We start from the raw sequence: 16,216 nt of genomic DNA on the forward strand, positions 1-16,216 counted from the left end.
CAATATATTTTGCTCTAGAATTGATCATTACATCATCACCAACCAAAGATGCGATTAAAACCATTGCCTCTGAAATATATACCTAAGTAGATATGTAATTATTGAAATATTATATGACTGTGACATATTTATATAGAAGATGGTTTCATGTATATTTAACACCAATTGCCATCTTATAATATTCTTTATTTAAGTTATTTGATTAAGACCACAAATTTTTAAATTATTTAATAAAAGAAAATTCACTTTGATGTTGTTAGTGAGTCTAAATGTCAAATGTTCAATAATATTTATATCACCATCCGGATAACGACAACAAAATATGCAATCATATTCACACAAAAGGCTTTAACAAAATTATCCATTAAATATTATCAAATTTCAAGGTGTGCATGGACTAGACAAAAATCCAAAATTGACCCAAGGAATGGTGACACATTATAACTCATGAGAAATTGCAGCATAAAATGGGCTTTGCAACGCGTAAGATTCGAATTACATGCATATTCTACACTTTTAGTAGCGAGGGCTTCAAACTATCATTGTTTACATTCATATTCTGTCACTAGTGTCTTCTGTTCCAATTATATAAAAGTGGCATGCATCAAGATTTCAGCATGAATCTTGCTCTAATGCCTATATGGATCACTATCCACAAAGATTCTAAGCTAATGCAAAATATTTACAAGCACTGTTGTTATTTATAAGCAAAGCATTGTTAACTTGTTATCGCTCGTGCAGCCCGGACAACCAGAGGACTGGTGACCTGTGATCTTCTGTTCTTCCATGACAAGAAGCCAAATGAATAGCCCTTTGAGGGAGAAACCACTTTAAAATTGACAGTGAACTTGATGCTCTGCCCAACTCTTCTGAAGTTAAGTTGGTTTGGCACAACAGTGACTTTAACTCCAGCAGGAGGAGACACTTCAGCCTTATATATACTTCTTGCCTCTCCAACATTAGTCACAGTTCGAGATATTGAAATGTTGTCTTTGAGGTTGGGCACTGTAATAGATGGATAGTTGAGGTCAGAGGCAGCTTTGCGTCTTCTATGGCTATGACATGTACTGTTGTCTCTAGTAACAAGCCGGAGTGACTTGGCACCATACTTCAGTGAACAAAGGAACTCTATGTAGTCTTCTGGCTTTATATCATAGATGAGGCCAGGATCAAAAACTCTTGCAGGGTTCACAAATCCCGATCCATAATCAAATGAATTAGCCTTTCTTCGTCCAGCATCTGCTCTGATGGGTTTGTGTTGTTTATCCAGAGTTGTAGCTGCACATATCATGCCTGAGATTAATTTCCTGGTAGGAGGTAATGAAGCTTGTGCACTATAGGAATATGCGTGGTGATCCTTTTCTTGGTTCTTCTGAGTTGTTTGGCATTTTATTTGAGAATTTAATCATGTTTGATGTCTAAGAAGTCTAGTAGCAATTTGAATAAGAAGGAACTCAGGCAAGATTATACTATATAGACCACAAGAAAAAGATACTACTATTTGCTGCCATAACGTGATACCGGTTGTCATGATGGCTGATTTGATAGCAGATGGTGACCACGAAGGATGAACAGCTTTAACTAAGGCTGCAATTCCAGTTACATGAGGACAAGACATAGAGGTTCCTGAGAGAATGTTATACATTATGCTTCTTTTAGCTGGTGACCATGCTGCAAGGATGTTCAATCCCGGAGCTGTGACATCAGGCTATACAGTAGCAGAGTCAAAACTTACAAATCTTCCAAGAAAGAATTAAATGAAATGATATTTGCCAAAGAGCCGAATAAATTTCTCTATTTCCCTTCTTGTTAATGAGAATATTACCTTCAAAATTGCTGGGGTTAAAGAGCTGGGACCTTTAGAAGAAAATGTCGCCATAAGGGGTGCAGGCTGAGTTCCAAACAGTGTCTTTGCTCTGAAAATTCTTGACGTAGGCTTACTGTTCAGAATCATAGAAAGCTAGATTAGAGAATAGCTGAGACCTCAGAGAGCTCAAAAGAAATGTCCATACTTTTGAATGTAAAACAAACCGTGTGTTATTAACATAAGACAGAATCCTTTCTCCCGTTTCCCTTCTTACGATGGCTGAAGGAATTATAAATGGGATGGCAACATCTAGATCTAATTCATCAATAAGTATCATTCCCACTCCTCCGGCCTCTTTCACCACTTTACTCTTCACTAGTTTTGACTTTGTTGAACTGTCTGCCTGGCGACACACCAGAACAGTCCCTTTTGCCTTGGACGCATTGAGGGAACTGTCCAAACAATAACTACAGAAACAAATAGAAACAGAAAAAAATTTATGTTTAAGGCATCATTTTGCATCAATGTTCATATAAACACCACTTTTCACGTTTCAACAACCTTGTGCGTCACCTGGATTGATAAGGGGTGAAATATCCTGCGAAGGCTTCAGATGCGGGAAGTATCCTTGTGTTGGCTTTCATTTCCAAGAGACTTAGACTCTCACCCTGTTTCAATTACACAGTAATTGTCCTGGTCTAAATACAGTGCCAAAAAAAAAAAAAAAATTCCATCAATGAGAAGTGAACAGATTTACCTTGATGTTAACCCCATTTCCTAATCTAATATCGGATGTGAAATCCCTGTCTGTTGAGCTAGCAGCAACAGTGATCATCCATGGTGCAAGATTTGTAGCAGAACCAGGATTTCCACTATTCCCAGCTGATGCGACCACAAGCACTCCATGACTAGCGGCATGGAATGACCCCACAGATATGGCATCCCTGAAATAGTTTCCTTGGGGAGCTTCAGGACCGAGAGAGATAGACAGAATGTGAACCCCATCTCGGATGGCATCATCAAAGGCAGCTAACAAGTCTGCGTCATAGCAACCTGAGTCCCAGCAAGTTTTGTACACAGCAATCCTAGCCTTTGGTGCTCCTCCCCTAGCATTTCCAGCTCCAAATCCCTTGTAATTCATGTTTGCCATGTGGCGTCCTACGGCTATTGAGGCAGTGTGACTGCCATGGCCAGAGCTATCCCTGGGAGATTTGTAAGAAAATTTGTTCTCTAAATCTTCCTCTGCTTCAAATCCACTTGCATAGTATCTAGCTCCAATCACTTTCCTATGCCATTAATTATGGACCAATGAAAACAACACATCTACAAACCGAAGTCAATAAAGCTAAAAGATAAAGATGATGTTCAATCAAAAAACCTGTTGCAAGATGAAGCGTTGAAAGCTTCTCCTGGTTGACAATGTCCCTTCCACTTGGATGGCACTGGAGGCATGTCTAGGTCTTTAAAACTTGGGGATTCTGGCCAAATTCCTGTTTGAATAGTGATCATGATTCAAGTTAGATCAACTGTGATTCCCATTTATTAACACCAGACCATCAATTAAGGTTTGCCAGAAGGGAAAAGAGACAATACAAGTCTTCTGAGGTTGAATTTTTTTTAAGAAAATACTTTGCTCTTAAGGGGCAACTGATAAAATGAGAGTGGGAAAGAGACACAGTTTCTACTGTCAAAGTAATAAATGCAGCGTGGAAATGCCTGAGGGCCGATGAAAATGCCTGTATGGAACAGTCATGAATTACCGCGCAGGGAGTTTGCTTCGTAGAAGTAATAAAGAATCTTTCCATAACTGGTAATACTGCTTACCCGTATCAATGAAGCCAACTATTACATTTGCTTGGTTTCTGGTGTAGTGCCCAAAAATCTTCATGTTTTCGTCGTCTGGAAGTCCCATAAAATCCCACGAATGAGTTGTGTGCAGAATTCTCTTAGAATTGGGGAAAACAGAGACTACTCCGGGCATATCTGTCAATATTAAAGTAGATTACAGAAGCAATTTTTTTTTGAGCGTTAAAGAGTGATTACATATGTTAAAAGTAAAAAGAAAGAGAAATAAAAGAAATTACCAGAAATTTGGGAAGCTTGATCATCCGTCAACTTGGCTGCGAAGCCTCTGAAGCCGTGTCTGTAGCTGTAAACATGGGAAGCTTGTGCCTCCTCAACACTGCTCAACGTTTCCAATAAGGAAAAAGTAGAAAATCAAGCATCTGAAATACAAGAGAAGGGCATAGAAAACTTTTCAGAAAAGGGAAAAATAGCAAAAACTCTGACCTCCCTCTGTGAACAGAAGTGAGCATTTGATGGTGTTGCTTCAGAATATGATCAGGATCTTCGCTAGTTTTGCTTCCCATGTAAACTACATAAACCTGCCATTCAGTCCAACACTAAGTCATCCCCAAAACCAGAACGGAGCAGTTAGAATTTGATTCTACCTTAGATGAGAAGCAAAATCTAGTTTCTGCAGAAATAACCGCAAGAAACAGGCAAGCGATGGCAGTACGGCTTCCAGCACAACCAGAACAAAACATATTGGAAGACGAACAAATCAAGGAGAACCAGTATGTATAACAAAAGATGAAACAAATAGCAGAAATTGGCAATCAATTTAAGCGTGGGAGGAGAAAAGACCAAGCCATTTTTTCAATGCAAAAATCAATAAGGTAAGCAACCAGGACGCAGATTAAAAACGTGGAGTCCTATGATGGCAGAGTTTGGGGCGTAAGACGGACGAGTGTCTGTTGCTTTTGTAGGAGGCCAAGTAACCGCAAAGCCCTACGGAATAAAGATGTGTTTTGGGCTAGGACTGAACTAGGCCACTGTGATCCTCCGGAACCGGGATTCTTTTCTGATCTCAAGAAACGATGATTGATACCTTAATCAATTCTTTTGCCAGCGTGTTACAAATTAATTATTAGTTCGTAGAAATAATAAATTATGAAAGTTTATATATCAAATTGGATTTACGAAAAATTACATCACTCAAATAGATGAAGGACACAAAATTTACAATCAAACTAAGGACCAAATTAAAAACAGTGAATTCTACCATAATGAAGCAAAAAAGAATCCTCATATGTTACCAAAAATCACAGTTGGAAAATTGAAAATTAGGAGGAAACGATGATGAATTGATGATGCGATGTAAGTGGAGACGTAATCAGGACTGATATTCAAACTAACTATTACTTAATTGGAATTAGAATATATGGCTTCTCCTTTTCACTGATCATACGAATACTAGGCCATATGGCATATGCCATTCACTGAATTTTTCTTGGCTGCGTATGAGCGTGATCGATTCTACCGGTTTTGTTGCTCACCTCGGCTCAGCTCGGATCTTGCGTCGCTGCATTCTCTTTTCCCTTTATCGCATCCTCTTACTTAAAGCACGGACTCTGCGATGGATTTCGAAATGTTGCGCGAAATTCCAGATACTGGCAACACCTTCCTGAACACGGAAGATAACTTGGTCCGCAGTGAAATCAACTGAGGAAAGATTGCTCTTAATTCCATGTCGCATCCTCTGAGGAGTTCTATCTCTACTGAGCTCTGGACCAAACGCTTTGCCATTGAAACTCGATTCATTTCCCCAGAGCATTCTTCCAAGTTCAAAGCAGCTCTGTTCAATTAATCAGCAGCTCCTTCACTAGTTGAAGAAACAACCCCGTGGAACTCAAAAGCATTGGAAATTTGGAATGCACAAGACCAGTGTGAGGAATCCATGTGGAAAACGGTCAGAAAGGGGGCACGCAGAGAGACGTTTTGATGGGCATCCGCCTCTGGTCGGTGCTGGGGGGCACTGACATAGATCATTCGATGGTGGAGTGTGGGAACGTATAAAAATAACCAGCATTTTTCCGCAAAAGACAAATTTTTTTATATATTTATCTTTTATACTATAAAAATATTTTTAAAATTATATCATCCAAATACTTTTTAATTATATTTGGAATCCTCTAAATTTTAAAAAAAATTTATATATCTTCTTAATAATAAATTTACATTTTTTAAAAAAATAACACTTAGAATAAATTTAAAATTAATTATTTATACTTTACATTTAATTATTTTTTCAGCAATTGCATTGAATTGGTTTAAATTTTTATTGCAAAAGTGGCAAGCTAGGTTGGCTCACAAGGAACAGGGCTAATGTGAAATTCATTAAAAAGGCTGGACTCAAGATAAATTTTGACATTTTGTCATCCTAACCAAATTAGAGTGGGTTGGGGAATTGAAGTAATTTACATTTTTGCCAACTCAAACTTTTTATTTGCGAGTTCAACTTATAACACCGGCTCTATTTCATGATAAGTATTTCAGACTTATATTTGATACGAGTATTGTATTATTTTATTTATGTTTGATATAATTTGATTCTTTTTTTTTAATAATCAAATTTAAGTGTGAACATTTTATTTCAAGTGAAGAGACCATTAATCATTGGATTGAATTTAATAATTTAAGGGTTAAGGTCCATCCAGCACCCCTAAGTATTTTGTCAAGTGCACTCAGTGGCCTAAAATAATTTATGGTGCAATTTTGCCCTCAAAGTAATAAAAATGGTGCACTGGTATCCCATGCTAACAGATCTGTTACTTTGACCGTTAAATTGATGAGTCAGCACAAGTTTGACCAAAATAATCTGACGTGGTGTGTCTAATAAGCAGGTGATGTGGAATTTTTTCGGGGTTAAGGTGCATCCAGCACCCCCAAGTATTTTTCCAAGTGCACCCAGTGACCTAAAGTAATTTATGGTGCAATTTTACCCTCAAAGTAATTAAAATGGTACATCGGTATCCTATGCTAACAAATCTGTTACTTTGACTGTGAAATTGATGAGTCAACACAAGTTTGACCAAAATAATCTGACTTGGCATGTCTAATAAGCAGGTGATGTGCAATTTTTTTCGTCTGCCACTGCTTTGTTTTCTCTGTTCAGTAAATGCTCTCTTTGGCTCTTGGAATTTTTTTCAGAGTAAGAAATTTTTTCAGAGATACTCCTTTGGTCCTATTTATAGGGTAGAGAGAGAAGATATTTTTTAGTCCTATTTATAAGGCACTGAGAGAAATTTTTTGTATGAATGTACAAATTTACCCCTCATTTATTATTGTATTGACTTTATTTATATGGGGTATATATTAAATAGGGATAAAGTTGAAAAGTTATTAAAATTTAAATGAGAGTTAATGAAATTTAAGGTTTTCCTTGGTCTGTGTGAAACATGCTGGAAGTGCCTTATAAATAGAACCAAAGGAGTAATATTCAGACAAAACAATGGAATTAACAAGAAAAGCCATGTCACCTGTTTATTAGACATGCTAGGTCAGATTATTTTGATCAAACTTGTGCTGACTCATCAATTTCACAGTCAAAGTAACAGATCTGTTAGCATATGATACCGGTGCACTATTTTAATTACTTTGAGGGCAAAATTGCACCATAAATTACTTTAGGTCACTGGGTGTACCTGGAAAAATACTTAGGGGTGCTGGATGCACCTTAACCCCAAAAATTCCACATCACCTGCTTATTAGACATGCCACGTCAGATTATTTTGGTCAAACTTGTGCTGACTCATCAATTTAACGGTCAACGTAACAGCTCTGTTAGCATGGGATACCAGTGCACCATTTTAATTACTTTGAGGGCAAAATTGCACCATAAATTACTTTAGGCCACTGGGTGCACCTGGCAAAATACTTGGGGGTGCTGGGTGCACCTTAACCCATAATTTAAATGTAACAACTCTCCCTAGCATCTTGACATAACAATTCTTAAACCTTTGAAATTGAACCAAGTATGATTAAGTTTTGATAAATGATACTTTATTAATATTTTTCATCTAATCTCACAGTTTCTTTCTCTCTTTTTCCTTTTTTTCTTTAAAAAAATTCTGTCTTTCTGATTTGTGTGCCAATTGCGCATTGTTACAATTTTATCAGATTTTATGATAAAACATCAGGGTATCCACTGGCGGACCCAGTGATTAATCCCTTCGCTGGCTTATAGGCACCTCGATGGGTGGGACAGCTGGCCTGGGGTCAATTTTATCAGATTTTGTCATATCAAATGTTATCCTAGAAGCCAATTGCAATTAATAAAACCCTATTATACCTAGTGTGGCTGGTGCGCAATGAACATGTGCCCGTTCTTATATTCTTCTCCATTTCTTTCAATAGAAGCCAGGTATTTTATTGCACAATTTAATATTGATAATTAGAAGGATCTATTGTTAAAAGTTTAAAGCTGATAATTTATAATTGGGAAAAATTAATTTGAATCTTTTACGCCTTATAATAAAAAGGTTAAGAAAACATCACAGTGCTCCTATTCTAGACATTGCTTATGGGCGCTTTATACGTAACTTGTGATTAACTTAATTATATCATTAATTAATTCCAAGTGCAATGTGAGTTGGAAAAAATATAATAAAGTATATATTTGGTTTTTTTATCTTTATAAAAGGTTTTGTTTTAGTCTCCTAATTTTAAAAAAGTGTATTTTTAGTGTTTTTAGCTTAAAATTATTAGTCTTAAATGATGATTTTTTTTTTGTAACAATCATAGTGGTTTTGAAATTTAAACTTAATATGTTAGCATTTAAAAAAAATTTTATTGACACTCAAGATCCCAATATCATTATTTTTTGTTAACCATTTTAAGATTAAAGGACTGAAAGTATACTTTTTAAAGTTAATGGACCAAATTGAAACCTTATGTAAAGCTAATTAAAGGACTAAAACTACATTTTAGCCTAAAAAAAAATAAAAAGAGTAGGGTTATAGTCATCCGCAACCCTGCATCATCTTCCATGAATATAAACAAGTAACTTATCCTCAGATTTACATTCTTTTTCCCCTCAAAGAAATAAAAGGAGTTTTAAAAAAATAATTGAACAAGCCTTGATTGTTGTTTATTCTCAAATTAATTATTAGAGACATGTAATCCAAAGCTATACTCATTATATTGTTGATCAAAATATGAGTTTTATTATAAAATATCAAAATCTGAAAAATACAAACCTTTTTACCATTTAAAATTTTTAATCTATCTATCTCTTCAACTATAACCTCATATTATGATAAAGAACTTGTACTATTATCATTTTCATGTTAATTAGCTACATTACTTTGATAAACTATACATGCCTTTGGTTATATGGGTAATATATTATTTTTGAACTAGCATTTGATATATGGACTTTTTGACAATCATTCATCTAGTGATCAAACTTCTTAGCACCAATCGGATATGAATCCTTGTATTAGATATGAAACCTTGAAGTGAGAGAATTCAGGGCTTTTTTTTTTTTCCGAAAAAGAAAATTTTCAAGCGAACAGAAAGAAAGATCCTATAGAATATTAATGAATTCCACTTGTTACATATAGATCCCACAAGGTGAAACTCGTCATTTATGGTTTTATTTTCTCTTTATCATGATAAAGTTACAAGTATAAGAGAAAAATAAGGAAAAAAATTATGCCAAGTATAATTTTAAAAGTGATAATTAAGATTATATTTCTCTTTTTATTCTTTGTTTGTCCTTTCCCAGCATTGAGAAAATGAAATGTTTTCGAATATTGGACCGCAAGCACATATTTCTCAATCACGTCTCCTTTATGTTAGCTAGAAACTACTATTATCACAAATACTATTTTAGAAAAAAATGAATAAATATTAGAAACAAAGTGGATTAAAGTCTTATATTTAAGATCAAAATAAAAGTCAAATGAAATTGTATATTAAGGATCAGATGTAGTCTATTGATTGTTTTCATCCATAAAACACAAAAACTCTTGCGTCTCCAAAAATCTAAGGTTAGTCGTCTCACTCTGAAAATTAATTGTTTGGTATCTGGGAGTATTTTCTTACTAGGAAAAATGGTAAAAAAGAACATAGAAAAATTACAAATAAAGACCTATTACAATATTAATATGGGCTTTGAGAATAATTAATAAGCACATAATAACAATTTTTATAAACAGAATCCTATATGTAATTTTTCAATCTTTAAGGTCTTTTTTTACCATTTTTTCTTCTTATTATCCTCCTTATAGCCTAACTGTTTCATTATACGTGAAGTTTCCAAGGTCTGGAAGATTGCATCGGAGGGACGATTTCGTAGTTGGAAACTACGCGTCCACCCCTTCAATTTTGTTCAATCAATTCAAAGAGATCGAATCGATTAACCTTGGATTCTTGGGCAGTCGCAAGTCGACTTAGATGGCCGCGTTTTTAGTTAATTGGCATCAAGTATTGATATGCCTAATTAAAACACGTCGCATAAGCTAATTAACTACTTAGATATACTTATCTAACTAACTTGATTTAAGTTTGATCTTTTACAAATTTTTTGCATATTTATTATTTTTAAGTAATTTTGACAGATTTTTTAAATCACAATTATTTGGATCTTATAATATAATAAAAACTATGTAAAATTGAAAGTTTAGAAGGAAAAAAAAATTAAAACAACGAGAATTGAAAAAGACAATCAAATACATACTAAAAAGGAGTAATTTAGTACTACTTTCAATACTTAATAGTAGTATAAAAGTTAATTGACTAATTTGAGTAAATTAAAAAAATTAGTTAAATTAGTTATTTATAATTAATAAGTATTATCTCCTGTAAAATATTTTTACTAATCATATATATTAGTTAGAATTATTATTTGATGAAATCTTTTAATATGTGCACTATTATAAGGAGTAATTTGAAAAAATAGACAAGAAAAATAAATTAATATCTTATATTTATGATTAAATTAAAAATTAAGTTACTTTTTATATTAAAAAACGGAGATATTATAAAAAAACAAATTTAACATTACCACTTCGGGCATCCCTCGACGAAGCCACTTAAAACATCACTAGCTAGGGCACCCCTACTATAGAGCCGTGTGAGTTTTGTCTTCATAGCGTCGGCCTACTTTTTTGAATGAATTTGCCAATTTGGATACACTTAAAAAAAAAAAAACAGTTTTTAAGTTGGGTCAAAATATCAAATAGAAGAAAGAGTGAAGATAAAAATCAAGTAAGGCGTAGGAGTGACGAACGCTATTTTTTGGTTGTTGGATAATATAGATATTTATAATGTTAGATAAAATTGATTAAAATCAAATAAATTTCTGGCATTTAAAAATTATAAGAATTGTTTGTTTATCAGAGAGTTGATACCATAATTTTAATTGTGAAAATTAATTTATGTAATTATATATTTTTTATAAAATTAATGTGACAAAAATTATGTGGGGACACAAATGGGATTTTGTTGAGGAGGGGGAGTGATTTTTTCATGTGGTGAGAAGAGGGCGGCAAGACTTTATAAGAATAAAATAAATAAATGCTAAAGTATATTTTTATTCCGTTAATTTTACATAAGGTTTTTTTTTAGTCTTTAAATTTTTAAAAAATAAATTTTTAGTCTTCTAACTCTAAAATTATTAACAAAAAAAGTGATATTGAGCTATTAAATATTAATAAAACATTACTAAATACTAACATATTAAGTTTAATATTCAAAGCAACAATTATTATTATAAAAAATTATTAATTAAGACTAACAATTTTAAAATTAAAAGATTAAAAATATATTTTTTAAAATTAAAAACTAAATTAAAATCTTACCTGAAATTAAAAAGAGGACTAAATATATATTTTAAATAAACAAAAGGAAGAACGCGGCGAGACTCATCATGTAATTGGACCTGGAAAAGGGCCCAAAAAGCGGGACGCGTAACGGTCAATAATTGGATGACGAGTGCCGACCCTTGCTGCCAGCAGCCATACTACGTATGCATTTCATCACCATTTCTGACGTATTTAGTCAAGTGTTATTAATTAACAAAATTAATCAATTTCATTCAAAAAAAAAATTAATCAAAGTTTTGATATCTGTGCTGATTAAATTACTTGAATATTTGGCCTAATATGAAAAAAATAAACAAATAATTAATTTTCAAAAATAGAAAATAAAAGGAAAAAAAACCTCTTAAATTCTTCAAAAGAATTTTAGTTAATATTAAGGATTTAGTACAAGGAATGGTAAATTAGTAAATAAAATTTGTTTAAATATATTTTTAGAATATTCTTAATAGAGTTAAGGATAGGTCCATGTAATTAGGATAAAAAGCAAGGAAGATTAGACTAATTTATTCATTTACTTATTATATAAACTTCCCATTACGTTCGAACTTTCCTGATGCACTTTCTGATGAAGATGGAGATTCAAACGCGCACACGCAAGGAAAAAAAAGTATTTATAAAATGTTAACACACACTTCAAATTAAAGATAGACAGCATACATATGTATATTGAGAGGTTTTTATTGCATGAATTTTGTAATATATAGATATATAATTTTAATTTGGGAACAGACACTACAAGAAAATGTTGAAGTAGCAGCGGAACATTTCTAGCGGTTCAACTAAACCGCTAGAAATTCCAAATATCTCTAGCGGTTTCCCTAAAAAAAGCGCTGCAAAATACAGACGGTTTGACCATTGCCCGCACATTTCTAGCGGTTACCACCTAACCGCTAGAAAATTAGAGCTAGAAAATTCCCCGGGCTTTGGCGGGAACTTGGCGCCAAATTTGTAGCGTTTACTTTCTAGCGGTTCAGGCCAATAAACCGCTAGAAACCTAAAAATTCTAGCGGTTGATGCATGAACCGTAGAAATATTTTTCATTCCCCGAGGAGTTTACAAATTTCTAGCGGTTCGGGCCAGAACCGCTAGCCAATTCCCGAGGCACATGTGACCGTTGGGAATTCCTAGCGGTTCGGCCCAAAACCGCTAGAAATTTCTAGCGGTTTGGACCGAACCGCTAGGATTTCTCGGTCTATATATACCCCCCCCCACTCTCACTTCTTCAATCGTTCTGGAAGCGAAGCTCTGCTGAATTTTCTCCACAAACATATTCGAGTTCTGATTCAGTTGCAGATCCTTATTTTCAGGTAAAAATAGTAATTTATTGATAAATACTTTTTATTTTATGTTTTATTTTATTTATTTTATTATGTTGTAGCTTATAAATAATTTTTCTTTTTATTTCATTTATAAATAATTACTATTTATTGTTATTAGGATGACTCGTCGACACGGGAAAGACCCAGTTGATCCTGAGAGAGCTGGACCCAGTGAGGTTCATCATGATGCTGGTGAGCCATTCCCCAGCATTCATGACTACGATCTTAGCGAGGAGGATATCCTCAGTTTTATGGAGCAGGATGATGTTGAGCGGACTGAGGAGCTCATTTTACTGGGGATGAGCAACCCCATGCTGATGCTGATGCTGCTGACGAGGAGGAGGAGGAGGAGCAGGATCAGGGGAATGAGTATCCCCAGGCTGCGCAGCGTCTTGCTCCGAGACGTCAGGCTGGTTATGAGGTGGAATTTGTCGGTAAGTATTTATTTAACTTTTTAAGTTTTGATCAGTATTTAATTTATATAGAAATTGTATTAATTTATTGATATATAATTTATTTCTTAATTAAATTTTGCAGACACTGAGGGGAACAGGTCCTATCGGAGGCTGACAGCCAGAGAGCTGTCTATGATGACGAGCGGACGAGTGGTTGTGCCGCTCAATGAGTTGGGCCAACCGACGAAGAAAGGTGGCCAGTTGTACAACAAGTACGTGCGCCTCCTTGGACAGCAGTGGACGCTGTTCCCCATCTACGTGCAGGACTGGAAGAAGATCACCTCAGACAAGAAGCAGCAAGGCTGGGAAATATGAAGGTAATATAAAATTGTTATTTATAATTTTTTTAATTTAAATAAATGATTATATATTTTGTTTTCAAATAATTTAATTGTTTGATTATAATTTTTTATTTATTTAATTTGTTTGTTATTTATAATATTTTTAAAAGTAGTTAAATGAATATATATATTTTTTATTTAAATTATTTAAAAGTAGTTAAATGAAAATAATTTGTTATTGATTTCATTAATTTATTACTTATAATAATTTTAAATTTAGTTGAGTAAAAATATTTTTCATTTAAATTACTTAATTGTTTAATTATTATTTGTTTTTGATTAATTTATATTTTATTTATAATATTCTTAAATTAGTTAAAAACTAATTATTTGTTTTTTATTATTGAAATTGCTTAATTATTTGTTTAAATTTGTTATTTAGTTAATTTATTATTTTAATCATAGAGTAAATTTATTCTGGGGGAGGAGTTGAAGGCTGACACGATCAAGAGGCTCGGGATGGCATGGAAGAACAGGAGGGCCGACCTGTGGAGGGAGAAGAAAGGTGACGGGACGAGGCCCCTCCAGGAGATACTGGCAGATGTACCTGGTGGAGTCCGGACCAAGACTGGTTCAGTTACGTCTATTTTAGGATGACGGCTGACCAGATGGTATGATAATATTGTATTAATTATAATTTCTTTATTTTTTATCCGACTTGACTCATTTAATTTAATTTTTTTACATTTTGCTTCAGGCTCTTTCTAGGAGAAATGCTGGGAGCGTCAGGCATCAGACGATACGTCATAGGGCTGGATCCAGGAGCTTTGCGATCACTTATGACGAGATTGTGAGTACTTGAAATAATTTATTAAATATGTATATGTATTTAATTTGTAACTAATTATTTCTTTGATTTCATTTACAGAGGGAAAAGACGCAGCAGGAGCGGGGATACACGCCCACTTATGGCGAGATGTGGCCGATGGTGTATAGACCCCGAGACGGGCGTGCGTCGGATGAGGTTGAGGAGATAGCGGTAAGTAATAAATTAAATATTAATATAATATCACAGTGTAGATATCATTATATTATAATTAACTTCTTTATATTAATTTTGGTAGGCACGGATGACTCAGGTCGATTCCGAGTTGCGTGAGTCTCAGGGGTCTGCCTTGGATCCCACCGCCTCACTTTTAGCGGGTCGTGGCCGGCCGCAGCACCCTGGTCGAGTTAGCGGGCTTGGACTTGGACCTACACTGACTAGGTTGCCCCGCTCAAGTGGCGCTGGCCCTTCATATACTGCTGGGAGCACTCATGCGAGTGCGAAGCGGCCGGGTTCCTCATCCTCAGAGGAATTGCGAGAGGAGCTCAGACAAGAGTTCGAGGCCAGGATCGTGGAGCGTGATCGTCAGTTCCAGGAGCGTGATCGTCAGCTCCAGACGCAGCTTGACCAGCTCTTGGCAGCTGCTACGGCTCTGCGTCATGTGGTGGTCAGTATAGCTCCAAACATCTCGGTTCTTGACATCCCCGACCTACACATGCCACCAGTCCCGCCCCTACCCCCCCATCCGCCAGTCCAGTCCCGGCAGGTTGAGCGGCCTGCCCACCCCCAGCCGGAGGATTCAGCAGAGGATGATCACGATGATGCTGTTTCTGCCCCCCACCCATGATTTGCTTTTATTGTATCGGATTTTATTAGAATCTTGATTTTACGGTTTATATACTATTTAGATATTTATTTAAATTTTATATTTATTTGTTTACTTTATTGATTTATTTCTATAATTTTATTTATGTCAAGTACTAATTAATATTGAAATATTTATTTATTTATTACAACATCAACATTACAATTTATTAAACACGTTAAACATGTTAATTAATCAAAATAATTCTATAATCATTTATTAATTTACTAAATATTTATTTTTGTAATGTTATTAATTTATTGTGCGGTATTTCTATTTAATATTTAAAAATAATGTCGTTTGTAGCGGTTCAAAAACCGTTAGAAAATTCAACTGGATTTTAAGCATCGCGAAACTTTCTAGCGGTTCGTGTAAACCGCTAGAAAATTAGAAAAATTTTCTAGCGGTTCTTGGCCTAAATTTCTAGCGGTTTTTATAACCGCTAGAAAATTCTCAAAAAAATTCCCGTTAAAACCGCTAGAAATTTCTATCGGTTTGTAACCGATATTTAGAATTTCTAGCGGTTAATAACCGCTAGAAAATGAAAATTTCCGTTAAAACCGCTACAAATTTGTAGCGGTATTGTAACCGCTACAAAAAAATGACCGTTCCACCAGCCTCCTTTATAAGCTGAAGCACTCCAACTGAATTCCATTTTAACTTCTCTTTTGAGCTCTGTGTCATATTTTCACGAAATTTGAGCATTATTAGTGATGGATAGGTCGTGGATCAACTTGCACCGGTCAACTCCGCAATACTTGGCTGATCTAAACTATTTCTTGGATTTTGCTTTCGCCAATGCTGCCGTAAATGGTAAGATTCAGTGTCCCTGTCCTAAATGTAATTTCAAAAAGTGGCATCCCAAAGATATTGTTAGGGAACATTTAATCTTTAAGCCTTTTCCGCGAGAGTACGTATTTTGGCAACTACATGGGGAACGGCTAGATATGGGTGCTGAGTCAGTGCCAGTAGTTTCACGGATGGGAGTTCGAGTG

The 16,216-nt window shown here is 34.7% G+C and overlaps 1 protein-coding gene across 1 annotated transcript; it reads right to left on the reverse strand.

Annotated features, from left to right (window-relative positions):
* Positions 1-623: 623 nt before the first annotated feature.
* On the reverse strand, positions 624-4,520 carry LOC114715978 (subtilisin-like protease SBT3.9). Its single transcript, XM_028900892.1, has 11 exons — positions 4,258-4,520; positions 4,097-4,191; positions 3,892-3,989; positions 3,632-3,790; positions 3,186-3,297; positions 2,565-3,093; positions 2,381-2,475; positions 2,032-2,274; positions 1,826-1,940; positions 1,522-1,708; positions 624-1,278 (listed from the first exon to the last, which is right to left on the reverse strand). The coding sequence occupies exons 1-11, from the start codon at positions 4,351-4,353 to the stop codon at positions 719-721; spliced, it is 2,289 nt and encodes a 762-aa protein (XP_028756725.1). The 5' UTR covers positions 4,354-4,520; the 3' UTR covers positions 624-718.
* Positions 4,521-16,216: the final 11,696 nt, after the last annotated feature.

The sequence above is a fragment of the Neltuma alba genome, unplaced genomic scaffold (assembly GCF_004799145.2).
Source record: "Neltuma alba isolate B1F8T4 unplaced genomic scaffold, ASM479914v2 tig00011639_pilon, whole genome shotgun sequence".
Classification (NCBI taxonomy): Eukaryota; Viridiplantae; Streptophyta; class Magnoliopsida; order Fabales; family Fabaceae; genus Neltuma; species Neltuma alba.